Below are 24088 nucleotides of genomic sequence, written 5' to 3' on the forward strand. Positions count from 1 at the left end.
CTGAAAACACATTGATTTTGCATGCTTTAATTTTTCCAGAAATCCTCTATTTTGCCGTATCATTACACAAACTCAATTTTTTTTTTTCCGAGTAACTTCTCTGGAAGTACTACACTGTTATGATAATTATCCACGTAGAGGTGATGCCACTTTCCATAAGAAGGTATCAATAGTTTCATCAGTGGTTTTGCTAAAGGCTGTCCAGCCTCAGAATATATCTTGAATGAGAAAAGGTATCCTGTACTCGAAACACACAGCATCTGAATGAGTATGCCATGTTTTATAATTTTCGATGGTTTGTAAACTTGAAAATTTAATCATCCATGGCATGGTATCATTCCTTCATCTGAGATGTTTTAACTTGGATTAAAAGTTTCTTTAAACTTTTTGGAAAAATAATCAATTACAGATTGCACTTTGAAAAGCTGGTTGGCATTATCCAGTATATTGTTGTTGTTGGAAAAATGTAAAAATGATAATATTTGTCTGAATCACTTGCAGGACATCGTTTTGCTAAATATCGGTGTGCCTGTCAATGGATTTGTTGACCAATAATCATTGATCCTTGCTTTTATTTATACAATTCCCATAAGGATAGTAAGCCCAAAACATTTTGTAAGTTTAGGTCCTGTAACATTGACCAATTTGGCATTTTTTAAATCCAGTTTCCTTCTATTGCAATTTTGATTGTGCTACTTGTTGGTTTCATTGCTAATATACTCAAATAGATCATTCCCAATATATAATTCTACAATATTCTTGACACTCTGTGTATCTTTGGGAAATATGTTTGGGCCCAGAGATCATTAAAATTTATTATTGGTCCTCGGTAAATCAAAGTCTGACCACTGTGCACTGTCTTCTTCATCTGACTCAGCCAAATCAGTTTGTTCACCAAATTATTCTTGGACGTATTTCACTATTTTCCAACAATTCTGCTTTGCTTTCATTTTTTTGTTATCCCTGTCTTCTTCCAAATTGGCCAAGTCATTCAGAACGTAAGACACGATGTCCGCATATTCATCATAAATAATTGTATTGTCCCTTTCATCTGCAATAATGAAAGGGCACAAGTACTATAAAAACAAAAAAACTTGTTGATGTGTGTAACTTACTGTTACCTAAACAAAACACTAACAGAATGCAAAAGATACTAAAGTGCTGTCACCAGCCACTGCGTGATACCATGCTCATGACACCAATGTGGTGTCGTCAGCCACTGAGTCATACTATGCAGATGACACCACTGTGGTGCCACTGTCCATTGACTGCTATTTCACATACGACACCACTGTGGTGTCACCAGCCATTGACTGCTATTTCGTGCATGACATCACTGTGGTGTCGCTGGGCAGCATAATGTTAAATTGTTTCATTTAGATATCTGTTTAAAAATGTAGGCTGCAGTTACATAAACTGGATGTACCTTTTCAGTTGCTTAAACCAGACCACTTATTTTTTTTGTGTTTAAGGCCTTCCTTGATTAGTACATGCTCTTATTCTCTTGTGTTACTCCATGGCAATTTTCAAAGAAAATATTTTTACATCCATAAGTACTGTGACCTATTTATAGTATATTTGTATATTATTAAGGGGTTGGACCAAAAGATGGAAACACCACAAGAAACACATGCTTGAACATAAATTCAAGTGCTATCCAAGCCTGCGGGTTGTGCTGTTGTATTTGACCTTGAATGATGCCTGTGCAATATCCTCAATACATTGCATGAGCCAGTCATGATCAGAGCATTGTTCTCTGTAGTTATGAGTGCATTGTGTTGGAGCTAACTGAATTTGAATGCAGGCAATTGTTGGTGCTTGTAAGCATCGTAGATGAAGTGTTTGGTGTTTCAAGAGGCACTCCATTGAAGATTTCTACCACTTACAGGGAAGTGGAAACATTTCATCCACTAAGTCACAACACAGATGAAAATGTGTTGAATGATCATGACAAACAGTCACTGAATGGAATTTTCACAAAAATAAGTTAATGACAGCTGCTTGGACACTGCATGGCTGAATGGCACACTCATAAGAACAATCAGCACGAACAACCTGAAGGGATCTCCAGGAGCAGGGAATTGCAGGGTTAGGTGGGATTCCAAGACCACTCATCCATGGTGCAAATAATGTGTTGACAAAGCCATAAAATCTGGACTGTGGAACAATGAAAGGATCTCTTATGGTGGGATGAGTGTTGTTTTGCGCTTTTTCCAACTCCTGGATGCATTAACATCCCACGAGTGAAATGTGTCAATGGTTCGTGATGATTTGGGCAGCCATATTGTGGTATTCTGTGGGCCCCAGGGTTACTCTGTAAGCTTACATTACTGCTGAGGACTGTGTGATCGTTTTGGCTGATCAGGTACATCTCGTGATACAATGTTTTTTCCCCAATGCTGATTCTGTGTTCCATGATAACAGGGTTCCTGTTCACATTGCCTGCATCATCCAGGGCTGGTTTTGTGACCATAAGGATGAAACAACACATCTCCGCTGCCCACCAAAGTCACCACATCTAAATATTACTCAGCCTTCATCATCTACTTGGGAGAGACTGGTGTGTGCTTTACATCGACATCATTGTTACATGAGCTTGCCACTATTTTCTAGCTAGAATGGTATAAGAGTACCTCAGAAACCATCTGCTCTGATAGCTGAGTGGTCAGCGTGACAGATTGCCGTCCTACGATTCCCAGCTGGGTCGGGGATTTTCTTCGATCGGGGACTGCGTGTCGTGTTGTCTTCATCATCATTTCGTCCCCATCTGGCACACAGGTCACCCAATGTGGCATCAAATGTAATAAGACAAGCAGCGAGGTGGCCGGATTGGCCCCGTAGGGGGCCTCCCGGTCAATGATGCCAAACGCTCATTTCCATTTTACCTTGAGAACCGTGCAGGACCTGTATTTACCCATTATGAGGTGACTGGACCAAGGTGGTTGGACCTGCCCCATAAGGGAGCTCCTGGTCAATGACGAAAAACTCTCAGTTCCATTTTACCTTGTAAACCATGCAGGACCTGTATTTACCCATTATGAGGTGACTGGAAGCTGTTTTGAATGCCAGTGGATTTTACTGTGGCATATTTGGTGTGGTAATGTGTTTGTGGTGGAACATATTTTTGTGCAGCCTTGTACTTGTCACACAGCTTTACAACAAACATTGCTACTTGCCCTGTAGCTAACAGAACTTTTCAATACCTGAGTCTACATGTTCAGATGATTTGTAGGAACAGTAGCTAATGGGGTAAAATTCTGATTTGCTGATGAAGTCCTAGGGGTTCCCAATTTCTTACTTTATGTTGAGATGGGAGTTTGTTGAATGTTTTATGACCAAAACACATTAATTTGTCCTTAAACCTTGTCAAGGAAGTGAAGTCCAGAAAATGCACTGGGCAGTAAGCTCAAGTACAAGTACCGGTATTGTCTTGCTTCCTCCATTCCCTGTTTACATTATGCATTAATTCTGTATCAGTTTCCTTTCTGGTTTTTATCTCCTTAAATTTTCATTTTATTTTTTCATATACCTTTCAAAAATGTTCTCTTGGCCATTTCATCCATTAAAACTGCTCAGTCTTTTTCTCTTTTCTTTGCATTTACTCACATTTTCTTCCTGTTTAAGAATTGTGCAATTAATTTTCAGCTGAGTTGATCCCTTCCTGTTGCCATACTTTCCAGCTGATAAATATATTTGTTGAATAAAGTGGAACACCAGAATACAGCAAAATCTCAATGAAGGTGCAGATTATGTGGTTTATGAACTATCTGTACAGACTAAGGCAATTTTTGAAAAATAAAACTATGAAACCTGAGATATTCTGCTATAATTAGAACCAAAACTTTCATTTTGAGTACAGTGTTATGTCTGTGACTCAAGTTTTGCAACAGGAGGAGAGTGAAGATGAGGCAATCAAGGAATCCACTATAATGCACACCAATGTACTGAAATGCATTGATCTGTTCTTAGAGTATGCAGCAATTTGTTTGCCCAAACCAACTCTCCTAAAACTGATAGTCACTGTGAAAAAAATGGATAAAAAACAGAAACATAAAATATTGAATGATATTTTCCCTAAAATGAACTGAAAGAAACTGATGCAAAATGTAGTGTATTTTATAAATAAGTTGTATATTTTTATTAAGCAGTGCATAAAATATGTGGTTGTCTTCCAAATGTGATGAAACATATTTTGTAAATACAATAAGTGGGAGTGTAGAAAGAGGATGAAAATTAAGTGGACTGATAAGAAATGAGAAGGTTTTCTACAGATTTGGTAGGAAGAGAAAAATGTGGAAAACATTGATAAGAAGAATGAACAGGGTGATAGGACGTGTGTTAAGACATCCAGAAATGGCTTCAGTGGTACTTGAGAGAGCTGTAGTGGATAAAAACTGCAGGTGAAGACAGAGACTGGAATATATAATATTGAGGAATGTGTAATGGAGGATAATGGTTGAAAATGCTGTTTTAAGGTGAAGAGGTTGACACAGGAGAGTGATTTGTGTTGGGATGCATTAAACCAATCAGAAAATTGATGGTAAAAAGAGTTTCTAGTAAAAACATGTATTTTGGATTATCCTCATTTTTATGTTAACTGTGCAATCTCAGGTCTACATTAACACAGATAATTACAAGTTTGCTGTAATACCATAACAGACCTGTTGAGTGAGTATCTCACTTCCATTATCTTGGCCATAATGCAACTTAAAGCACTGGTACTGATATTGGCTGTAGACTGAGTAAGTACGAAGCCATAGGTGGAACAGTCCAAAGTACATTATCTAAGAGCTCAAGATAAGAGAAAAAAATGAAGTTTTGTAAAGTGCTGGTTGGCTGTGGCAGTTTAGCTGTATGGCTAAGAGGCATGAGTGATGAGTGATAAAAACTTAGATGTGGGAACCAGAAATGAGATTCTGGACATCTATGAAAGGCTGAATGAGACTAGATACATTTAAAAATGATTATGTGCACACGGGACTGAATATTTTTGAAATAGATGATGGAATCAATGAAACTAAAGAAAGATAGCTCTAGCACTGGAACATAATGCAAAAAAGAAGAAGCCAAAAGGTTTTTTGTCATATAGACTGGGTGGTAAAGGAGATGAAGAAAACACTGGCAACAACTTTGTCTGTGGCTGGGACAAGCAAATCAGCTAGTTCTTGGAAGAACAAAAAGGAGAAAAAGAAGAAAGCCTACTGAAACGTCAATGTAGATGAGATCAATGAAGATGTGAAATCGAGTTCCATTTGCAATAATACAACTCCTAACATGATTATCATTTTTTCCTCTTTTGTGGTCTATTTTCCACATATAATACATATAAAACATAAGTATGAAATCTCCAAACTCTTATCCATTCTGTAATTTTTCAAAACTTCATTATTCAGTGTATATTTACAGACTGCTGACAATAATGGTATAAATAATTTATTGAGAAACATTTCATTTGAAGAAATATTGTGTGCAGGGGTATCGTACAGTATGGAGAGTTCTAGGTCAGTCAGTAGGTAGCGAGCATTCAAGGTACACAATCACTATGTTGTCTGTGACTGAGTCCATTGCCAGCAATCAATAAGTTCCATGCCAGCAACTAATAGGTCCCAGTACTCATCTTATGAAATTCTATATTAATCAGGCACTCAGTTATTGAGTGACATCTAACTTAACTGTACAATTCCGTGGCAGCAGTGTATAGTTGAACTATACAAAGACACTCATTGAGTGGAGGCAGACTACAATTCTCTCTTCTATTTGAGTTACTGATCTTCTGAATCAAAGAAGTAAGAACTAATAGTCAGCTGACTATCATCATGAGTGACAATCTTGACAAACATACATAAATGTGAGAAGCTATTCTCTCAGTTTTATGTGCAAGTATTTAATAAAGTCACTTCAGAATTCTTTCAGTCAATGAATGAACACCGAAGAGAAGAAAAATATTGTTGAAGAATACATTTTGCAGACCATCGAGCTTAGACATATAGTGACACAAAATGGTGTCAATGAAGCAATGTTCACAAAGGCTGAACGGACAGTGTGAATAACTACTGTGACAAATGAAAATTTATGCCAACCTTGGACATTGAAAACACATTTTCTGTCTACTGCGAGTAGTTGCCTCAATTGTTATGCCATCAGGAAATGGCTCTGGGCCTGATGTAGACTTCAGTTGTCACTGGTTTCCCTCCAATTACTTCTAAACAATACAACAAGAAATGTGCACATGAAGTGTGCTGTAATGGCGCTTCTGGTGAAAGAAATTTGCTGCAGAATCATATCTTACCTTGTCACAATGGTTTCCACTGCCTGATAAAACAAATTTGAAGCACCCAAAAGGGGAGTAGGACATGAAATGTGGCTTCATGGCTTTAAAAGGTATGTAATTTTATTTAACTGATTACAAACTTGAGTCAGATTTACAAAGAACTTTTCAGTGCTAGAGCATCTATCAGTATGATGTTGCACCCTCTTTGGCTTGGATGCATTCATTGTTTTGGTTGGAAAGTGTGTCACAAAGCCATAGCAGCCTCTCCTGAGGTAAGCTGTCCCACAACTATTGTAACTAGTCTGCGATATTCTGAATACTGGCTCTGGGATAGAGTTGACAGGCAAGCCGTCCCATACATGTTCTATCAGGGGCAGATCTGGGGATCTTGCTGGCATGGGAGTGTCTCAACATGTTGCAGAAACTTCATAGAGTCATGTGCTGTGTGTGGGCATGCCCTGTTCTGCTGAAAAACTGCACTGCGATATTGTTGCATGAGAGGTAAATTTGGGGATGCAGGATGACAGTGACATGCCACTGTGTCATCATAGTTATCTTGCTCACTATATAACGACGTTCCCTGCTTTCTCCCTACATTGGTTGTCCTTGGTGTCGACATACTGGCTGAAAATATAGGGGGTGGATGTGCAACTACTGTCTACTGTAAATGATGTAGCCGACAGATGCACAGTTGCGTTTTCAGTCTTTTACCTTTACTGTTTGCAACCCCCCAATAATACACAGTTATATGGTCAGTGCACTATTGTTTAACCTTCGATAAGGCTCATTAATATATTCCAGGCAAACATCCACATACTGCTACAATAGTTTGCTGTTGAATATCTATGAGCAGTAAAAACATAACTACATAATTCACGTGTTCTTGAAGAAGAGGAGGGTGCGTATGGAGCAGACACTGTCATCATCCTAACACACGGTCTAATTGTGTAACACTTATTTCACAGTTAAGTTGAAGCATTGTTGTTGTTCTAACCAACACAGGTTCCTTGTTTGAAATTTGGCTGTGGACTGAATGTCTCAGGACTAAAATTTGGGACCTTAAATATTCTCACAATAATAAGGGCTGAAACTACACATTGTTCAAAGTTTAGTTTACAGAAACTACAATTAAAACTAAACTCATTAAATTAACTGAATACATCGAAACATTAGTTCTTTTTAGCAGTTTCTTCCACTGCAAGAGTTAGTCTGAGTTATTTGTTTAAATCATGAAATTAACAAATGTAAGTACACAAACAATACTTTGGACAAAACTGTTAATTACTTTGGAATTAATTATGGGCTGGCTTTGCTAACATGTTTTTGAATACAGCCAAATAGATACTTCAAGATTACTAGCATTTTGTCTTCCAAATGTTTATAATTGGTACAGAATTTTTATTTGTGAATTAGAAAGTCAATAACAAACATGAAAATAAGCACAAAATTAGATCTTGTGCTATATTCTTTAAAATTGAGGGCCATCCTTTCTCTTTCATGAAAGTGCAGATTACACTCATGTATGCTAATGGTAATTAGGTAAAAATGAAAAATGGATTTAAGGAGACAGATGGCAACACAAGATGGGAAGTAAAAATATCCCAGCTTGCTTCATCACAACATGAGTATGTGGTGTCTCAGTGTCCTTCACAGCAACATCCAGTGCTGTTCACATCCTTTACGTATCCTGTCAAGCCTGCTAACAATAATTAATGGGAACAACATTAACACGTGTCGCTGACCGTCCTATCTGCTACAGAGCGATGCAGCTTTCATCATTTACATACTGACTGACAGTGTGTATGTGAAAGAAGTTGCGCTGACATCTGACTGTGTCTTCTGGATCTACAATTTGACCTTGTAGGATTACATCATCAACAAATGTAGGCTTGATGTAGAACATGTCAAAAACAGGGAACATCCACTATAACTTATTTTATAAGAAGAAATCATTTTGATTACACTCTCTGACACCACTGATTACAAAGAACAATACATACTAATTTAACTTAATAGGTATTCTTTCACACTGTAAATTTCCTTTTTCAGCAGATAGTCTTTAGCTTCTTTGTAAAGCTAGTTTCATGTTTATTATCATAAGTTTTTGGTGGACTTTTGAATAACGTGGTATCTGAGTACCGAGGTCCTGTTTCAAGGACTGACAGTCAGTGGACTGTGCCATGTATCTCATTCCTCCTCCATGTGTTTTGGGTGTGTACACTAGCTACCACTCTGAACTATATCTTCACACAAAACAACAAACAAACATCATCCAAACAGGCCTTGAAGGACATCATGTCATTCTCAGCACTTAGGTGTCACGAGATGCAGATATGGAGGGGCATGTGATCAGCACACCACTACCCCAGCTGTTGTCAGTTTGTGTGACTGGTGTTGCTACTCCTCAATCAACTAGCTCATCGATTGGCCTCAGGAGGGCTCAGTGCACCCCACTTGCCGACAACGCTCGACAGAGCCAGACGGTGGCCCATCCGAATGCTAGCCGAGCCTGACAGGGCTTAACTTCGGTGATCTGATGGGAAACAGTGGTACCACTGCAGCACGGCCGTTGGCATATCTTGACACAGTCATATACAGTCATGAGTAAAGTAGCCTCTGGCTGTGGGAAGGTTTTACAGTTATAAAACCTTCTGACAGCCAGAGGCTATTTTATTTGTAATTAACAATCTGAATTACCTTTTCTGAAATTTGTTATTGTTTTATAACTATTCACAAAGACGTAAATGCAGGGATACCTAGATTTTCAAACTGGTTTCAGTATCTTTCAGAAATTTTCCTTCTCAAAATGATTCTAAATGTTTTGTTCATTTTTCATTAGCAGCCTTTACAGAAATATATCCTCACCTTTCAGACTGTTCCACATTTTGGTCACTGCTCAGTAATGTAATGTCACCTGCATAGAATATTGTTATCTATTACTCACCACCACCTATAACATTTACAAACAGATTAAAATGCTCTTCAGGTTTGTTTACTAAAGGCTGGCCATAGAACTGAAGATGGTCACTGATGACCAAAACGTGTTATGATTGTGTCATAAGAATTGCTTGTGTCAAAAATTAAGATGAAAAGTGGCTCTCCATATTAGATGGCTTTGGTTTTTGGCTAGTATCAAATTAAATGAATTTAAATGAAATATATGGAGCCAGTGGGGAAGAACTCACTGAAGAAGTAATTAAATGAGGTGGTATTATTGCAAACCATTTGGAAATGTTAAACCTACAATTTAGTGAACATGTCATAACAAATAAAAGCAACTGCTGCACTACAGTTCAGTGCATGAGTTAATTTGTTGAAGATAACTATAGTAGAGTATATCACAGTGCATCACAAAATCCATTCCTTCCAGTGGTGGTATCTCCACTTATCCTATGATAGAATCTCTAGTTGCAGTGTACAGAAGACAAAACAGGAATGATCAGTGACAATTGAAAGCTCAAGTCATACATGTAAGTATGCCCAGAAAACCTGTTGGTTAAGCTAATTGCTCACGATAACGAATAAATTGCGGTATGGCAGAAATTTTCATTTGTTATTGCATATTCGTGCAAATGTTTCATGAGCCATGAGCCAATTATTATTCAACTGCATGGGTATGCAGTGCTTAAAGCTTCAGTTCAGGATATCAGAAAAAAAATAGTGCTATCTATTTGTGCATTAAATTTCTTACCATCATGGAACACTGGTTGCATGAGACGTGAGTATGGAGTGTCCAGCATTCCCCACATTGGATGTTCCAGATTGTTACATGATCCATTATGTGTTCTGTAGATACTGGAAGCATTGCACCTTGGTGTTTGTAGAACATGAGATGGGTCTGCAGGAACTTTTATAGAAGTCAGCAAGTCTCCCATGGAATCTGGATGTATGTTAAATCTGTGAAAAAATTGTAGTCCAAGTGAGTTAAACCCTGTAGTATCTTCAAAATTTACGACAGATTCATATAACTTATTATGATATACTGATTGTTTCATTTTACCTTTAGATGCAGTGAGTGATTCAGATGCTGTAAAAGTCATGGTCAGTTTTGCTTTGCACCCCTTCAGCATGTGTTCAGTTTTAACTTCTACTTGAAATATTCTCAGATTAAAACAGAAATTTTTACTTACATTTCTGCGAAAATATTTGTAAATGTGATCTATATAGGCTGATCAGTCACAACATTATGACCACTGATCTACTATCAATATAAACCCATCCAGGTGATGGCAGTGTCACCTGGTGAGGAATGACTGCCAGTCAGACAAACACATGGTGCATGCAATATCAGTGAGTGTGCTGTCCATATGTAGAATGGGGGAGGTGCGTGGTCTGTCTGAGTTTAACTGAAGGCAGATTGTGATGGCCCAGAGGCTTGGCACAAACATTTTAGAAACTGCACAACTTGTTGGGTGTTTGAGGAGAGCTGTGGTTAAGTGTCTTCAACACATGACAAGACTAAGGTGAAACCATGTTCAGATGTCATGGGATTGGGCAGATACCTCTCATTACAGATGTCGGATGTCATAGGCTGGGCAGACTTGCATTCAGGACAGGCAGTGAACTGTGGCAGAACTAACATCAGACTTTAACGATGGGCAGAGTACAAGTGTGTCTAAACACAGAGTGCACCAAACACTCCTAATGATGGGCCTCCACAGCCAATGACCCAGTGTTAATGCAACCCAATGTCAACATCACAACATCGCTAACTATAAGTGAAATGGGCGTGTGACTATCAGAATGGGTAAGTGACTATCAGCACTGGATGTTGGAACAGCGGCAGAGCATTGCATGGTCTGATCAATCCTGATACCATCTTCATCATGCCAACAGGAGGGCACAAATCCGTCGTCTCCCAGGGGAAATGCTCCTTGACACCTATACTGCAGGACGGAGGTGAGCTGGTGGCAGCTCCATTATGCTCTGGTGAACATTCATGGGGGCATCCACGAGTCTAGTGGAGCTCATGTAAGGTGCTATGAAGGCCAAGGAGTATCGTATATGGGTTGCAGTCTGTGGCTGACGATCATGTTTTCCAACAGCAGTGGCATTTTTCAACAAGATATTGTGCCATCTCCCAAGGCCAGGAGTGTGATGGAGTGGTTCAACGAACACTGTGGCAAGTTCCACATGATAAGCTGCCCCCCCCCCCCCCGCCCTCCCCCCCCCCCCACCCCCCAGTTTGCCAGATCTGAACCCTACCAAACACATTTGGGATGTGATTGCATGCAGTGTCAGAGCTCATCTCTCCCTTTCCTGGAATTTATGGAAATTAGGTGACTTGTGTGTGCAGATGTGGTGCCAACTCCCCTCCCCCCCCCCCCCCCTAAGCCCGCCCCCCCTCCCCACGCCAGTGACCCTATTACTTCCATACCATGATGCATCACATTTGTAATCCAAATTTTTAATGTGTTTATATCACACAATTGGCCAAGAATTGTGAAACAAAGCAGAGTCTGCGAGGCTTGCTAACAGTTCCTTTCATTTACAAAGTAAATGAGGCATTACTAATCAAAACATCCTAGAAAGTGATAAGGTAATTTGTCATTCTTGATTGGGCCACAATAATACAAGAGACATGATCACTGTGCTCAAAAATGAGCATGTAACAGGTAGGAAAATCAATAGCAAAGTTGATTTCTCAAAATCCACTTGTTTTGAGGGCATAATCATGTTCATTAGTCTCCCAAGATGACATGAAAAAGCAAATAAACACCTGTAATTAATTCATTATTATGTCTGTCAACCAGTGATGAAAACGCCTCAAGCTAGTGCAAGACTTTGTGGCTTCCATAGATGATCAGAGAAGATGTAATCATATTTTCTTCCTTCATTACAAGGGAGAGGTTTCTGACAAGTTAATCAAATTCATGATGATGGCAGAAAATCTGACTGGTCATAAGATTAAGTCCAGTATATCAGATATGATAAAGAGTAGCTCAATGAGACAATGGTTTCAATCCTCAGTGTGGTAGGCACACAACAAGATGGCAAAATAGTATTGCAGAACACAATAAGCATACCTTAGACCTTGGTCAAAACAATTCCCTGCATTTCAGTTGAATCAGGACCACCATCAGCATTTTGGACTGAGACCATCAACAATGCACACAACACACAAACTTGTTGCTTAACATAAATTCTTAGATAACAGAGTGCCATGTGAAAAGTGCTTGAAGAGAATGTCATATTAGAAGTAGAGGAAGATTATCTTAACACATCTCATCTTTGCAAATTTGGTTGTAGTCACACAGGACAAATTCACAAAGAAAGAAAAATTCAGACCTAGTGTTAAACATTGAATTTTTGTAGGCTATTCTGACCACACTAAAGTCTATTGAGTGTGGGTATAAAAGGATCACAGAATCTACATTTCAACAGAATCCAAGTTCGTTTTTCATGACAGCCATGAACCAAGGCAGATTTTTGTGGCTTTCCGTAAAGGAAACACAGGTCAACACCAAGTAGGAGGCATCAAACTTGGGAGGAGAATCCAGGGGCCTTCCAAGCACCAAATTTGAACTACCACCTGATGGAGCACAATTCTACATAGGGAAAGTGGTTATACTGAAACAACTGGTTTTCAGTTAGACTGGTCTTTTTCATCTCTGGGTTAACCTGAATGTTACAAGCTTTTAAATTATTCTGTTACAATGATTACCTTGCTGTTTTATTGTTTCACAAAAATGGCAGATGAATAATAAGCATGTGTGTCAAATTTGTAGCATTTTTTCTTTAATTATTTTGAGTGAAGAATTTGTTTTGCAGTCAGTTATATTTACCTACTTTTTAACAGGAATGTGCTTTAAAAATATTCAAATGAACAATTAAGATAGCAGGCAAAACATAACATTTAGCAGGACTTTTATCATGACAATAGTTAAAATTTCTATAATGAATTAATCCATTGGCCAGTATTATTGTCCAAACTGTTCACAAATATTCTTTCTATAATGTGTTGATCTTTAAGTCAACTGCTTGCACCAGAATCTACACCATTTAAAGATGATAGCAATCTCTCAGAACCCAAAGAACTTCTCATCAAAGATAAATATATTTCTGGCTAAAAATGACAAGTGTGTGGCATACACCTTTTACTCTCCTGCTAAAAAACAAAAGCATCACTGCTTCTGGACAATGAAGGATGCTGAAAGTAAAGCTGTACGTCACTCAGAAACAAACTTTTAGGCTTCACTAGACAACTCTATACTACTTATGGCTCATGTGAAGACCAAAGAGGATTTCCAGTTGTTCTGACCTCCTGCCTTTGAAGTAAAGATGAAAGTTAGCAATCTTGCCCAAAGTTATTCACATGTGGGGTCAAATTTGTAAAGGCTTTCAGGGCAGTGAGGAAGGCATTTTCAAGAACAGTCACTAAGTGGACAATAAGATTTCCTGTAATGTACTTGTTTCCAGAAACCTCCTTTGCGGCTTTTTTGAAAGATATTAAAATAGCCAACATTTCTGACAACAGTTCAATGCAGTTCAATACTTCTAGAGTAGGTATGGTGTCATAATGGAAAACAATAGATACCTGAAGACATCAGTGAGAAATTGCCACATAGACCAGGTGGGGGCAGATCTTGCACACTGCACACACATGCATATTGTGCCGAACAGAGACAGGCACATTATTGTATCACCAGTGCTGTACCATTTCTTATATTGTGTGTTTGTTGCTCATTTCTATCTGTCAGCATTGTTATTTAAATAACAGTGATAGCTTTCCGAGTGTAAGACCACTGACTAATGGAGAAGATGTTTAAATTAATGGTGTCAACTTCACTTCAGATATAGCTGAGACTAACATCAACAATACACTAAATGGGCCAGATCATTGTGAGTGGTCCAAAGTCATATACAATGAGGTCAGATCAGTAGTCACAAAAATACTTGGGACGTTGTTGGAAGGTCAGCAAGTAATGAAGTAATTGCCTGTGGAACCAATATGTGAAAAAGCACTGTAATGCTGATTCCTTATTTTGGATAAAAGCAAGAACAGTAGGATTCAACCTACATTGGGAAATTATTTTTATTGACATGTTTGTCCCAGTTGCAATGACTGAGTCATTTGGGCTACTTGTGGTTCTGCCAGTCAAATATGGAAACACCTGCTGCTGTACTTAATTGTGACATTGACACAGAAGTATTTGTGGAACAGATGGAATTACTGGTTGAAGCCTCACAAAGTATGACACAGATTGAGAAAGATGATTACATCATCAAGAAGGCTACACTCCCACTGTAAAAATCTGGTAATTAAATGCATCAATTGAGGAAATAATTTATGGATTTTGCCAGCAGGATCCATGCAGCATGCCAAGTAGAATGCAACTCTAAAATCAATGATTGCAATAAACAAATGCTGCTGTGTATATTTATGTGGACAGTCAAATGGTTCAAATAATTTTGAGCACTATGGGACTTAACTTCTGAGGTCATCAGTCCCCTAGAACTTAGAACTACTTAAACCTAACGAACCTAAGGACATCACACACATCCATGCCCAAGGCCGGAATTGAACCTGTGACCGTAGCAGTCGTGCGGTTCCAGACTGTAGTGCCTAGAACCGCTCGGCCACTCTGGCTGGCATGGACAGTCAACAACAAAAATCTAGTGCTTCACATATTTAGGTGGACATATCATAATTGCTTCATTGGACCCCGAATTGGCAAATCAAAGCAATGATGAGCCGTCTTTCACATTTAATGCTGAGGACCTTAGGAGTATGTGGTATTATCTGGGTATCAACGCCAATTAGTCAGATGACGAAGTAGCTGTGTTACAGAAGTATTCAATCAACTTGGAATTATAGAATTCAAGGCAGTGAGGACTTGTAACAGTTGGGGATAGTCTGAAAGAATGGGTGAAATCCTACTGGTGGCATATTAACCATCTAACTTTACCTGATTCCCTAACTGACACTTGCTTGGCAGATCTCAGATGAGCCTAGCACTTCATGATCATGGTGGTAGGAAAATTTCTCCCTTACCACAAGAGAAATTTTCCTACCAGCATGATCATGAAGTGCTAGGCTTCTCGTCGTACTGACGGTGTTTCTGCCAAAAGTTGGTGTATGAATATAATGGAACAGAACAAGAAACAGTTGCAGTAGATTTTAATGCAATTCAGGTATCTTCTTCAAGAAAATTTCAAGCAATATTTCCTTTATGAGAGTCACTAACCACATTACTAAACTGTAAGTGGAAATAGTACTGTCACACATGAGAAAATAATTAAACTAAGAAAATTACAGAAATCGAGAAGTTCACTTACTTCAGCCTGTGGCATGTTAAAACAGAATGACAAGACTATATTATTCAAATTAATTAGCATGCTTGTGTAGGAAACAAAGAAAATGCTACTTATTTCCAAAATGTACTTAGCAATAAACTGCACAGAGCTTTTTGCAAGACAGCACGTGGTTGTCCAGCAGATCATAGTGTCAACCTCAGGCATGACCTTGTCTCTGGTGGTGCCCATGGATCCCACATTCTCACAACATGGAGCAGTTAATAGCCACGTTGGATTATGCAAGTCTGACTTGGAGCAATGGAGAACAGGTCACACTGTTATCTAACATGGTGACAGACTCTTGTGCCAATGCTCATCTTAATGAAGGATGCACGAGAAACTTAAATTGAGTGAGAAACAAATGAGACATGACTTAGCAATGACAGTGGAAGAATGTTGTGTCTCTGGCCATTGTATAGCCTGACAGTGGGACTCCATGGCTTAAAACATAGTCCGCATTACCAACACTGCAGGGAAGCTGCACTGACTTTCCCCATGTTACATCTTTACTGTGGGTGCGAGGGCTTTCTGAGCTTTAGGGTTGTCTCTCTCTACATGGCACTAATGTGAGGACACACTGGCAAATGCCTCCTTCTGTGACCACATGAGCTATGAAAAAAATTTGAACAGAACACCCAAAACAATAATGGAATTATTAATAAAAAGAATTGATGGTGAGAAATGAAATGATCATACGGCATTGAAGGGCGATAGTCGCCATTTGGAGAAGTTCAGCTGTCAACTTGCAAATCTTTTCGATTGATGGATTGATGGCACAATGGGTGACTTGTGTGTCAGTGACTTTTTTTTTAATTTTTATTTTATTTTATTTTATTTTTTTTTTTATCAGTCTACTGACTGGTTTGATGCGGCCCGCCATGAATTCCTTTCCTGTGCTAACCTCTTCATCTCAGAATAGTACTTGCAACCTACGTCCTCAATTATTTGCTTGATGTATTCCAATCTCTGTCTTCCTTGGCAGTTTTTGCCCTCTACAGCTCCCTCTAGTACCATGGAAGTCATTTCCTCATGTCTTAGCAGATGTCCTATCATCCTGTCCCTTCTCCCTATCAGTGTTTTCCACATATTCCTTTCCTCTCCGATTCTGCGTAGAACCTCCTCATTCCTTACCTTATCAGTCCACCTAATTTTCAACATTCGTCTATAGCACCACATCTCAAATGCTTCGATTCTCTTCTGTTCCAGTTTTCCCACAGTCCATGTTTCACTACCATACAATGCTGTACTCCAGACGTACAACCTCAGAAATTTCTTCCTCAAATTAAGGCCGGTATTTGATATTAGTAGACTTCTCTTGGCCAGAAATATCTTTTTTGCCATAGCGAGTCTGCTTTTGATGTCCTCCTTGCTCCGTCCGTCATTGGTTATTTTACTGCCTAGGTAGCAGAATTCCTTAACTTCATTGACTTTGTGACCATCAATCCTGATGTTATGTTTCTCACTGTTCTCATTTCTACTACTTCTCATTACCTTCGTCTTTGTCTGATTTACTCTCAAACCATACTGTGTACTCATTAGACTGTTCATTCCATTCAGCAGATCATTTAATTCTTCTTCACTTTCACTCAGGAAGCAATGTCATCAGTGAATCGTATCATTGATATCCTTTCACCTTGTATTTTAATTCCACTCCTGAACCTTTCTTTTATTTCCATCATTGCTTCCTCGATGTACAGACTGAAGAGTTGGGGCGAAAGGCTACAGCCTTGTCTTACACCCTTCTTAATACGAGCACTTCGTTCTTGATCATCCATTCTCATTATTCCCTCTTGGTTGTTGTACATATTGCATATGACCCTTCTCTCCCTATAGCTTACCCCTACTTTTTCAGAATCTCAAACAGCTTGCACCATTTTATATTGTCGAACGCTTTTTCCAGGTCGACAAATCCTATGAAAGTGTCTTAATTTTTCTTTAGCCTTGCTTCCATTATTAGCCGTAATGTCAGAATTGCCTCTCTCGTCCCTTTACTTTTCCTAAAGCCAAACTAATCATCACCTAGTGCATTCTCAATTTTCTTTTCTATTCTTCTGTATATTATTCTTGCAAGCAGCTTCGATGCATGAGCTGTTAAGCAGATTGTGCGATAATTCTCGCACTTGTCAGCTCTTGCCATCTTCGGAATTGTGTGGATGATGCTTTTCCGAAAGTCAGATGGTATATCGCCAGACTCATATATTCTACACACCAACGTGGATAGTCGTTTTGTTGCCACTTCCCCGAATGATTTTAGAAATTCTGATGGAATGTTACCTATCCCTTCTGCCTTATTTGACCGTATGTCCTCCAAAGCTCTTTTAAATTCCGATTCTAATACTGGATGCCCTATCTCTTCTACATCGACTCCTGTTTCTTCTTCTATCACATCAGACAAATCTTCACCCTCATAGAGGCTTTCAATGTATTCTTTACACCTATCTGCTCTCTCCTCTGCATTTAACAGTGGAATTCCCATTGCACTCTTAATGTTACCACCGTTGCTTTTAATGTCACGAAAGGTTGTTTTTACTTTCCTGTATGCTGAGTCTGTCCTTCCGACAATCATATCTTTTTCGATGTCTTCACATTTTTCCTGCAGCCATTTTGTCTTAGCTTCCCTGCACTTCCTATTTATTTCATTCCTCAGCGACTTGTATTTCTGTATTCCTGATTTTCCCGGAACATGTTTGTACTTCCTCCTTTCATCAATCAACTGAAGTATTTCTTCTGTTACCCATGGTTTCTTCACAGCTACCTTCTTTGTACCTATGTTTTCCTTCCCAACTTCTGTGATGGCCCTTGTTAGAGATGTCCATTCCTCTTCAACTGTAGTGCCTACTGCGCTATTCCTTATTGCTGTATCTATAGTGTTAGAGAACTTCAAACGTATCTCATCATTCCTTAGTACTTCCGTATCCCACTTCTTTGTGTATTGATTCTTCCTGACTAATGTCTTGAACTTCAGCCTACTTTTCATCACTACTATATTGTGATCTGAGTCTATATCTGCTCCTGGGTACGCCTTAGAATCCAGTATCTGATTTCGGAATCTCTGTCTGACCATGATGTAATCTAATTGAAATCTTCCCGTATCTCCTTGCCTTTTCTAAGTATACCTCCTCCTCTTGTGATTCTTGAACAGGGTATTCGCTATTACTAGCTGAAACTCATTACAGAACTCAATTAGTCTTTCTCCTCTTTCATTCCTTGTCCCAAGCCCATATCCTCCTGTAACCTTTTCTTCTACTCCCCCTACAGCTGCATTCCAGTCGCCCATGACTATTAGATTTTTGTCCCCCTTTACATACTGCATTACCCTTTCAATATCCTCATACACTTTCTATATCTGTTCATCTTCAGCTTGCGACGTTGGCATGTATACCTGAACTATCGTTGTCGGTGTTAGTCTGCTGTCGATTCTGATTAGAACAACCTGGTCACTGAACTGTTCACAGTAACACACCCTCTGCCCTACCTTCCTATTCATAATGAATCCTACACCTGTTATACCATTTTCTGCTGCTGTTGATATTACCTGATACTCATCTGACCAGAAATCCTTGTCTTCCTTCCACTTCACTGACCCCTACTATATCTAGATTGAGCCTTTGCATTTCCCTTTCCAGATTTTCTAGTTTCCCTACCACATTCAAGCTTCTGACATTCCATGCCCCAACTCGTAGAACGTTATCATTTCGTAGATTATTCAATCTTTTTCTGATGGTAACCTCCCCCTTGGCAGTCCCCTCCCGGAGATCCGAATGGGGGACTATTCCGGAATCTTTTGCCAATGGAGAGATCATCATGACACTTCTTCAATTACAGGCCACATGTCCTGTGGATACACGTTATGTGCCTTTAAAGCAGTGGTTTCCACTGCCTTCTGCATCCTCATGTCGTTGATCATTGCTGATTCTTCCGCCTTTAGGGGCAATTTCCCACCCCTAGGACAAGAGAGTGCCCTGAACCTCTATCCACTCCTCCGCTCTCTTTGACAAGGCCGTTGGCAGAATGAGGCTGACTTCTTATGCCGGAAGTCTTTGGCCGCCAATGCTGATTATTTATCAAAATTTAGGCAGTGGCGGGGATCGAACCCGGACCGAAAACGTTTTGATTATGAATCAAAGACGCTACCCCTAGACCACGGGTGATGGAACAATAATGAGGACAATGCAATATCCAGACCCTGAGGAGAGAAAATCTCCAATCTGGCTGGGAATCATACTTGGGCCCAATGCATGGCAGTCATATGCTCTGACCACTCAGCTAAGGGAGGGGACAGTAATTTATGTTAATCACATATTTATTCTGACGTCACTGTCTGCTCATTATATCATTCCACAAGACATTGGCAGTTTCAAAATTTTGTGCATAAATAATTTACTGGGAGAAATTTGCAAATTAATTGAAGATCTGAAATAAAAAATGCTCTAAGTGCTGAAATCATAAACTTGAAGAAAATGTGCTTTGTGTATACTAGGCAGTAATAGTCATAATTGCACTATTAATGTGTTTTATTTGAGTGCTAAGCATAGTACTGATTTAGTTTACAAAGGAAATTATGAACATTGTATTGTAATAGTATGAAAAATTAACTGAATGTGGAAATGCAATGAAAAGCTCTAAATGCCATATTTTAATAGTCAGCAAAAAAATTGCAAAAGTCTATTTTGCTTTTGTAAAATTATATATGATCATGATGCAGCTTGTAACATCCAGGGCAAATATTTGCATTTTCTTGATGTCATATGCTCTTATACCTTTTCTCAAAATAGGGATACCTTCCCAGGCCTCAATTTCATTTAAGCTTCCCTTGGTCTTAACTACATGAGGCTTATGTTTGTCCCACCACAGCCACTGTACTTTGGATATGTTTTTATTAGCTGTGTTTATATTACAATCAGCAGCTTTCTTGAAATCTAAGGAGTCAGATGCATTCATGTTATTGACGACAAATGACTTTATGTGTCTTGCTTGCTGTTCATGTCCTTTATATCTTCTAGAACAATATATCTGGTAACTGAAGAATAACGGTCTGTCCAGTTATGTTGTAGCTTAGCAACCAATAATGATACTTACATTATGTGTCAGAGAGCTTATGCAAGAATATAGTTACAACTTTAATCATTTTCTTTGTGCCTTTGTCCTGCTGCAATTTGGGGTCAGTCTTATTACTATGGATTTGGTGATTTTAGTGGCTGAAGGTGGCTGGATGCCCCTCCTGTCGCCACCCCAAACCCTTAACAAATCTATATTTCCAATTCGAGTGTTAGCAGACGTAGGTGACATAAAAATGAAAAAGCTTGCATACTTTGCCTACTTTCTTTCCATAATGTCATATGGTATAATATTTTGGGGTAACTCTTCAAGTCAAACAAAAGTTTTCAGAGTCCAAAAGCATGTAATACGTATTATTTGTGGAGTAAATTCATGGACGTCCTGTAGAAACCTCTTGAAAGAACTGGGTATACTAACTACTGCCTCTCAGTATATTTACTCCTTAATGAAATTTGTCCTAAATAATATATCTCTTTTTCCAAGAAACAGCTCAGTTCATACATACAATACCAGGAACAAAAATGATCTGCACAAGGACTTAAAAGCACTTACTTTAGTTCAAAAAGGGGTCCACTACTCAGGAACACTAATCTTCAATAATTTGCCAGTAAACATAAAAAATTTAGTTACAAATAAAGTTCAGTTTAAAAGGAGCCTGAAAGACTTACTAGTGGCCAACTCCTTCTACTCCACTGCCGAATTTTTTAATAGAAACAAATGATGTATTGTATACATTCATACTACTAGTATTGTTATTTCAGCTTTCAAAAAAAAAAAAAAAAAAAAAAAAAAAAAAAAAAAAAAAAAAAAAAAAAAAAAAAAAAAAAAAGTTCCACATCCATGAGGATCTCCTCAGCACGCATCTATGATCTATGGAACGAAAAAATAATCTTATCTAAACCACGACGTAATAACCCGGAACACATTATTAATTGTGATATTTCCGGCCATGAAAGTTTAACATTTTGTTCGGCAAACTTTCCCTCATCAGCCAGTACATTATGGCCACCGAACTACTGTCAATATAAACCCATCCAGGCGATAGCAGCGTCACCTGGAGAGGAATGATTACTAGTCAGACACGCACGGCGCATGTAGCACCAGTGAGAGGGCAGTCCGTGAGTAGAATGGGGAAGGCGCTCATCTATATAAGTTTGACCGAGCGCAGACTGTGATGGCCCAGAGGCTTGGCACGAGCATTTCGGAAACTGCACGGCTTGTCGGGCATTCGAGGTGTGGTGTGGTGAGTTTCCTCAACATATAGCGAAACTAAGGTGAAACAACATCCAGACGTCGTGGGGTTGGGCAGCCACCCCCAATTACAGATGTCAGACCTCGTATACCGGACAGACTTATAAAACAGGACAGGCAGCGAACTGTGGTGGAACTAATATCGGACTTTAGTACTGGACAGAGTACAGGGTATTTTGACATATGGTGCACCAAACACTCCTAACTGTGGGCCTCTGCAGCCAATGACCCATGCGTGTGCAAATGTTAACCACGTGACATTGGCAGTTAAGACTGAAATGCTCATTTGACCATAGTCACTGGATGAGGGCGCAGTGGCAGAACAGTACATTCTGACGAATCTCGATACCTTCTTCATCGTGCCTACGAGAGAGCGCGAATCCGTCATCTTCCAGGGAAACAGCTCCTAGACACCCATACTGTGGGAACAGAGATTAGCTGGTGACGGTTCCATTATGCCCCAGGGAAGATTCACGTGGGCATCCACGGCTCTAGTGGAGCTGGTGCGAGGCATCGTGACAGCCGAGGAGTACCGTACACGGTTTGCAGACCGCGTACTTCCTTTTGTGGGGATAACGTTTCCTGATGGCAGATGCATTTTTCAGCAAGATAATGCACCGTGTCTCAATGCCGGGAGTGTGACGGAGTAGTTTGAGGAACACAGTGGCCTCCCAACTTGTCAGATATGTACCTGGTCAATTGCATCTGGGAGGTCATTGGAAGTGGCGTCAGAGCTCATTGCCCCACTCCGCAGAATAGGGGAATCGGGTGACTCGCGTGTGCAGATGCGGTGCCAACTCCCTCTGGCGACCTACCGAGGCCTCGTCGCTCCTGTGCCACGACGTGTCGCTGCCGTTATCCGTGCCGAAGGTGGACATACCGGCTGTTAGGTAGTCGGTCATAATGTTCTGGCCGATCAGAGTATTTGAGGTGAACTCGTCAGGGGCTCGACCCGCGCGGTACTCACTGGCGGGAGAGCTGTCTGGAGAGCGCGCTGGCATCGGCCAGGTCCCGCAGGGTGTCGGCCATGCGCGCTCTCTGCCCGTCGCTGGCGACGTTCGTGAGGTAGTGGTGGTACTCGGGGGAGCCCTGCGCCACTCGCTGCCTCTGCGCCGCCGCCGCCTCCCGCTCCCTCAGCCTCGCCGCCAGCCGGCCGCCCCTCTCCAGACCCTGATGCACCGCCTCTGCCAGCTCAGAGTCACTTGCAGCCAGGTCATCTGCACAAGTTATTCACAAAACTACTCTCCAGTATCTCAGACACCCACCTATTGCACAGTCTCGCAACGTACTCTAAAGTCAAATGCAATGAGGTGCCGGCTGTAATGTGGTAGACCAGGAAACAGTAAGTGGGTACGCGTGCTGTGCTGTCTGTTCCCACCACAAAGTGCACATTACAACTAAATTTAAAAGGGAAAGTTGGCAAGAGTGCATTGGAACAGAATGCACGTTTTAGAAACGTGCACAAGTTTAGAATTTGAGGCACACGTTTATTTATTTATCCACAAATTACACATTACTAAAAACTACTTACAAAATTGTTTAGCAGCCTGTTCATTACAGTTGAGATCCAATTCTTAGTTCCTCCAATTGAGGTACAAAATTAAGTTCCAGACAATAAGTCAAACCATTGACACACACTTTAACTTCCGACCCGCATAGGACAGGAGAAACACAGTTGGATGTACGTGAGTACTACAACCGGGCACTGACGTATGTGGAGGGCGAAATGAAAACCTTGTGCATCGGGAAAGTGAGGAATCGGGAACCACGTGGTTGCCAGACGTGGGCGAGAAACAGTTAATAACTTGCATAACAAAATTTTGTAGTCTCACGCATAATTTACTGTCGCCAGTATCGGAGGGAGGGACCTGCTACGACAAGTTGCACAAGTTAAAATAGGCATGTGTACATTCGAGCCATGCTGGCAGGTACACCACCAGCCCTTTTTGGTGAATGAGGCGCCTGCAAGTTATCTGCAAAAAGCGATGCGATGCCAACTCACCAAAATGTGTTCACGCACTATCGTCGGGAAACCTCATTAGAAAACATTGTACATAGACTGAAGCAGCAAATGACACACTGACTTAGGCACTGTTACTACCCCTCAGTTATCGCACACACTCGAGAATGGCGTCGTCTACAGCTAGGGAAAGTCTGGCGGAAGCGCCTGTTTCTGCAAGTGGTGGTGGGGGAAAAGACACTCCTGTCGGC

General features: G+C 40.1%; 1 protein-coding gene across 1 annotated transcript in view; it reads right to left on the reverse strand.

Moving 5' to 3' along the window:
- The window catches only part of LOC126106594 (peroxidase-like), a 117829-nt gene that overhangs the window by 60623 nt on the left and 33118 nt on the right, over positions 1 to 24088 (reverse strand). The window contains exons 3-4 of the mRNA XM_049912938.1: positions 22845 to 23094; positions 9963 to 10168 (exon numbers count right to left, since the gene is read on the reverse strand). Coding sequence (XP_049768895.1) covers positions 9963 to 10168; positions 22845 to 23094 — 456 coding nt within the window. The remainder of the gene's footprint in view (positions 1 to 9962; positions 10169 to 22844; positions 23095 to 24088) is intronic.

This window comes from Schistocerca cancellata, chromosome 10 (assembly GCF_023864275.1).
Source record: "Schistocerca cancellata isolate TAMUIC-IGC-003103 chromosome 10, iqSchCanc2.1, whole genome shotgun sequence".
Lineage (NCBI taxonomy): Eukaryota > Metazoa > Arthropoda > Insecta > Orthoptera > Acrididae > Schistocerca > Schistocerca cancellata.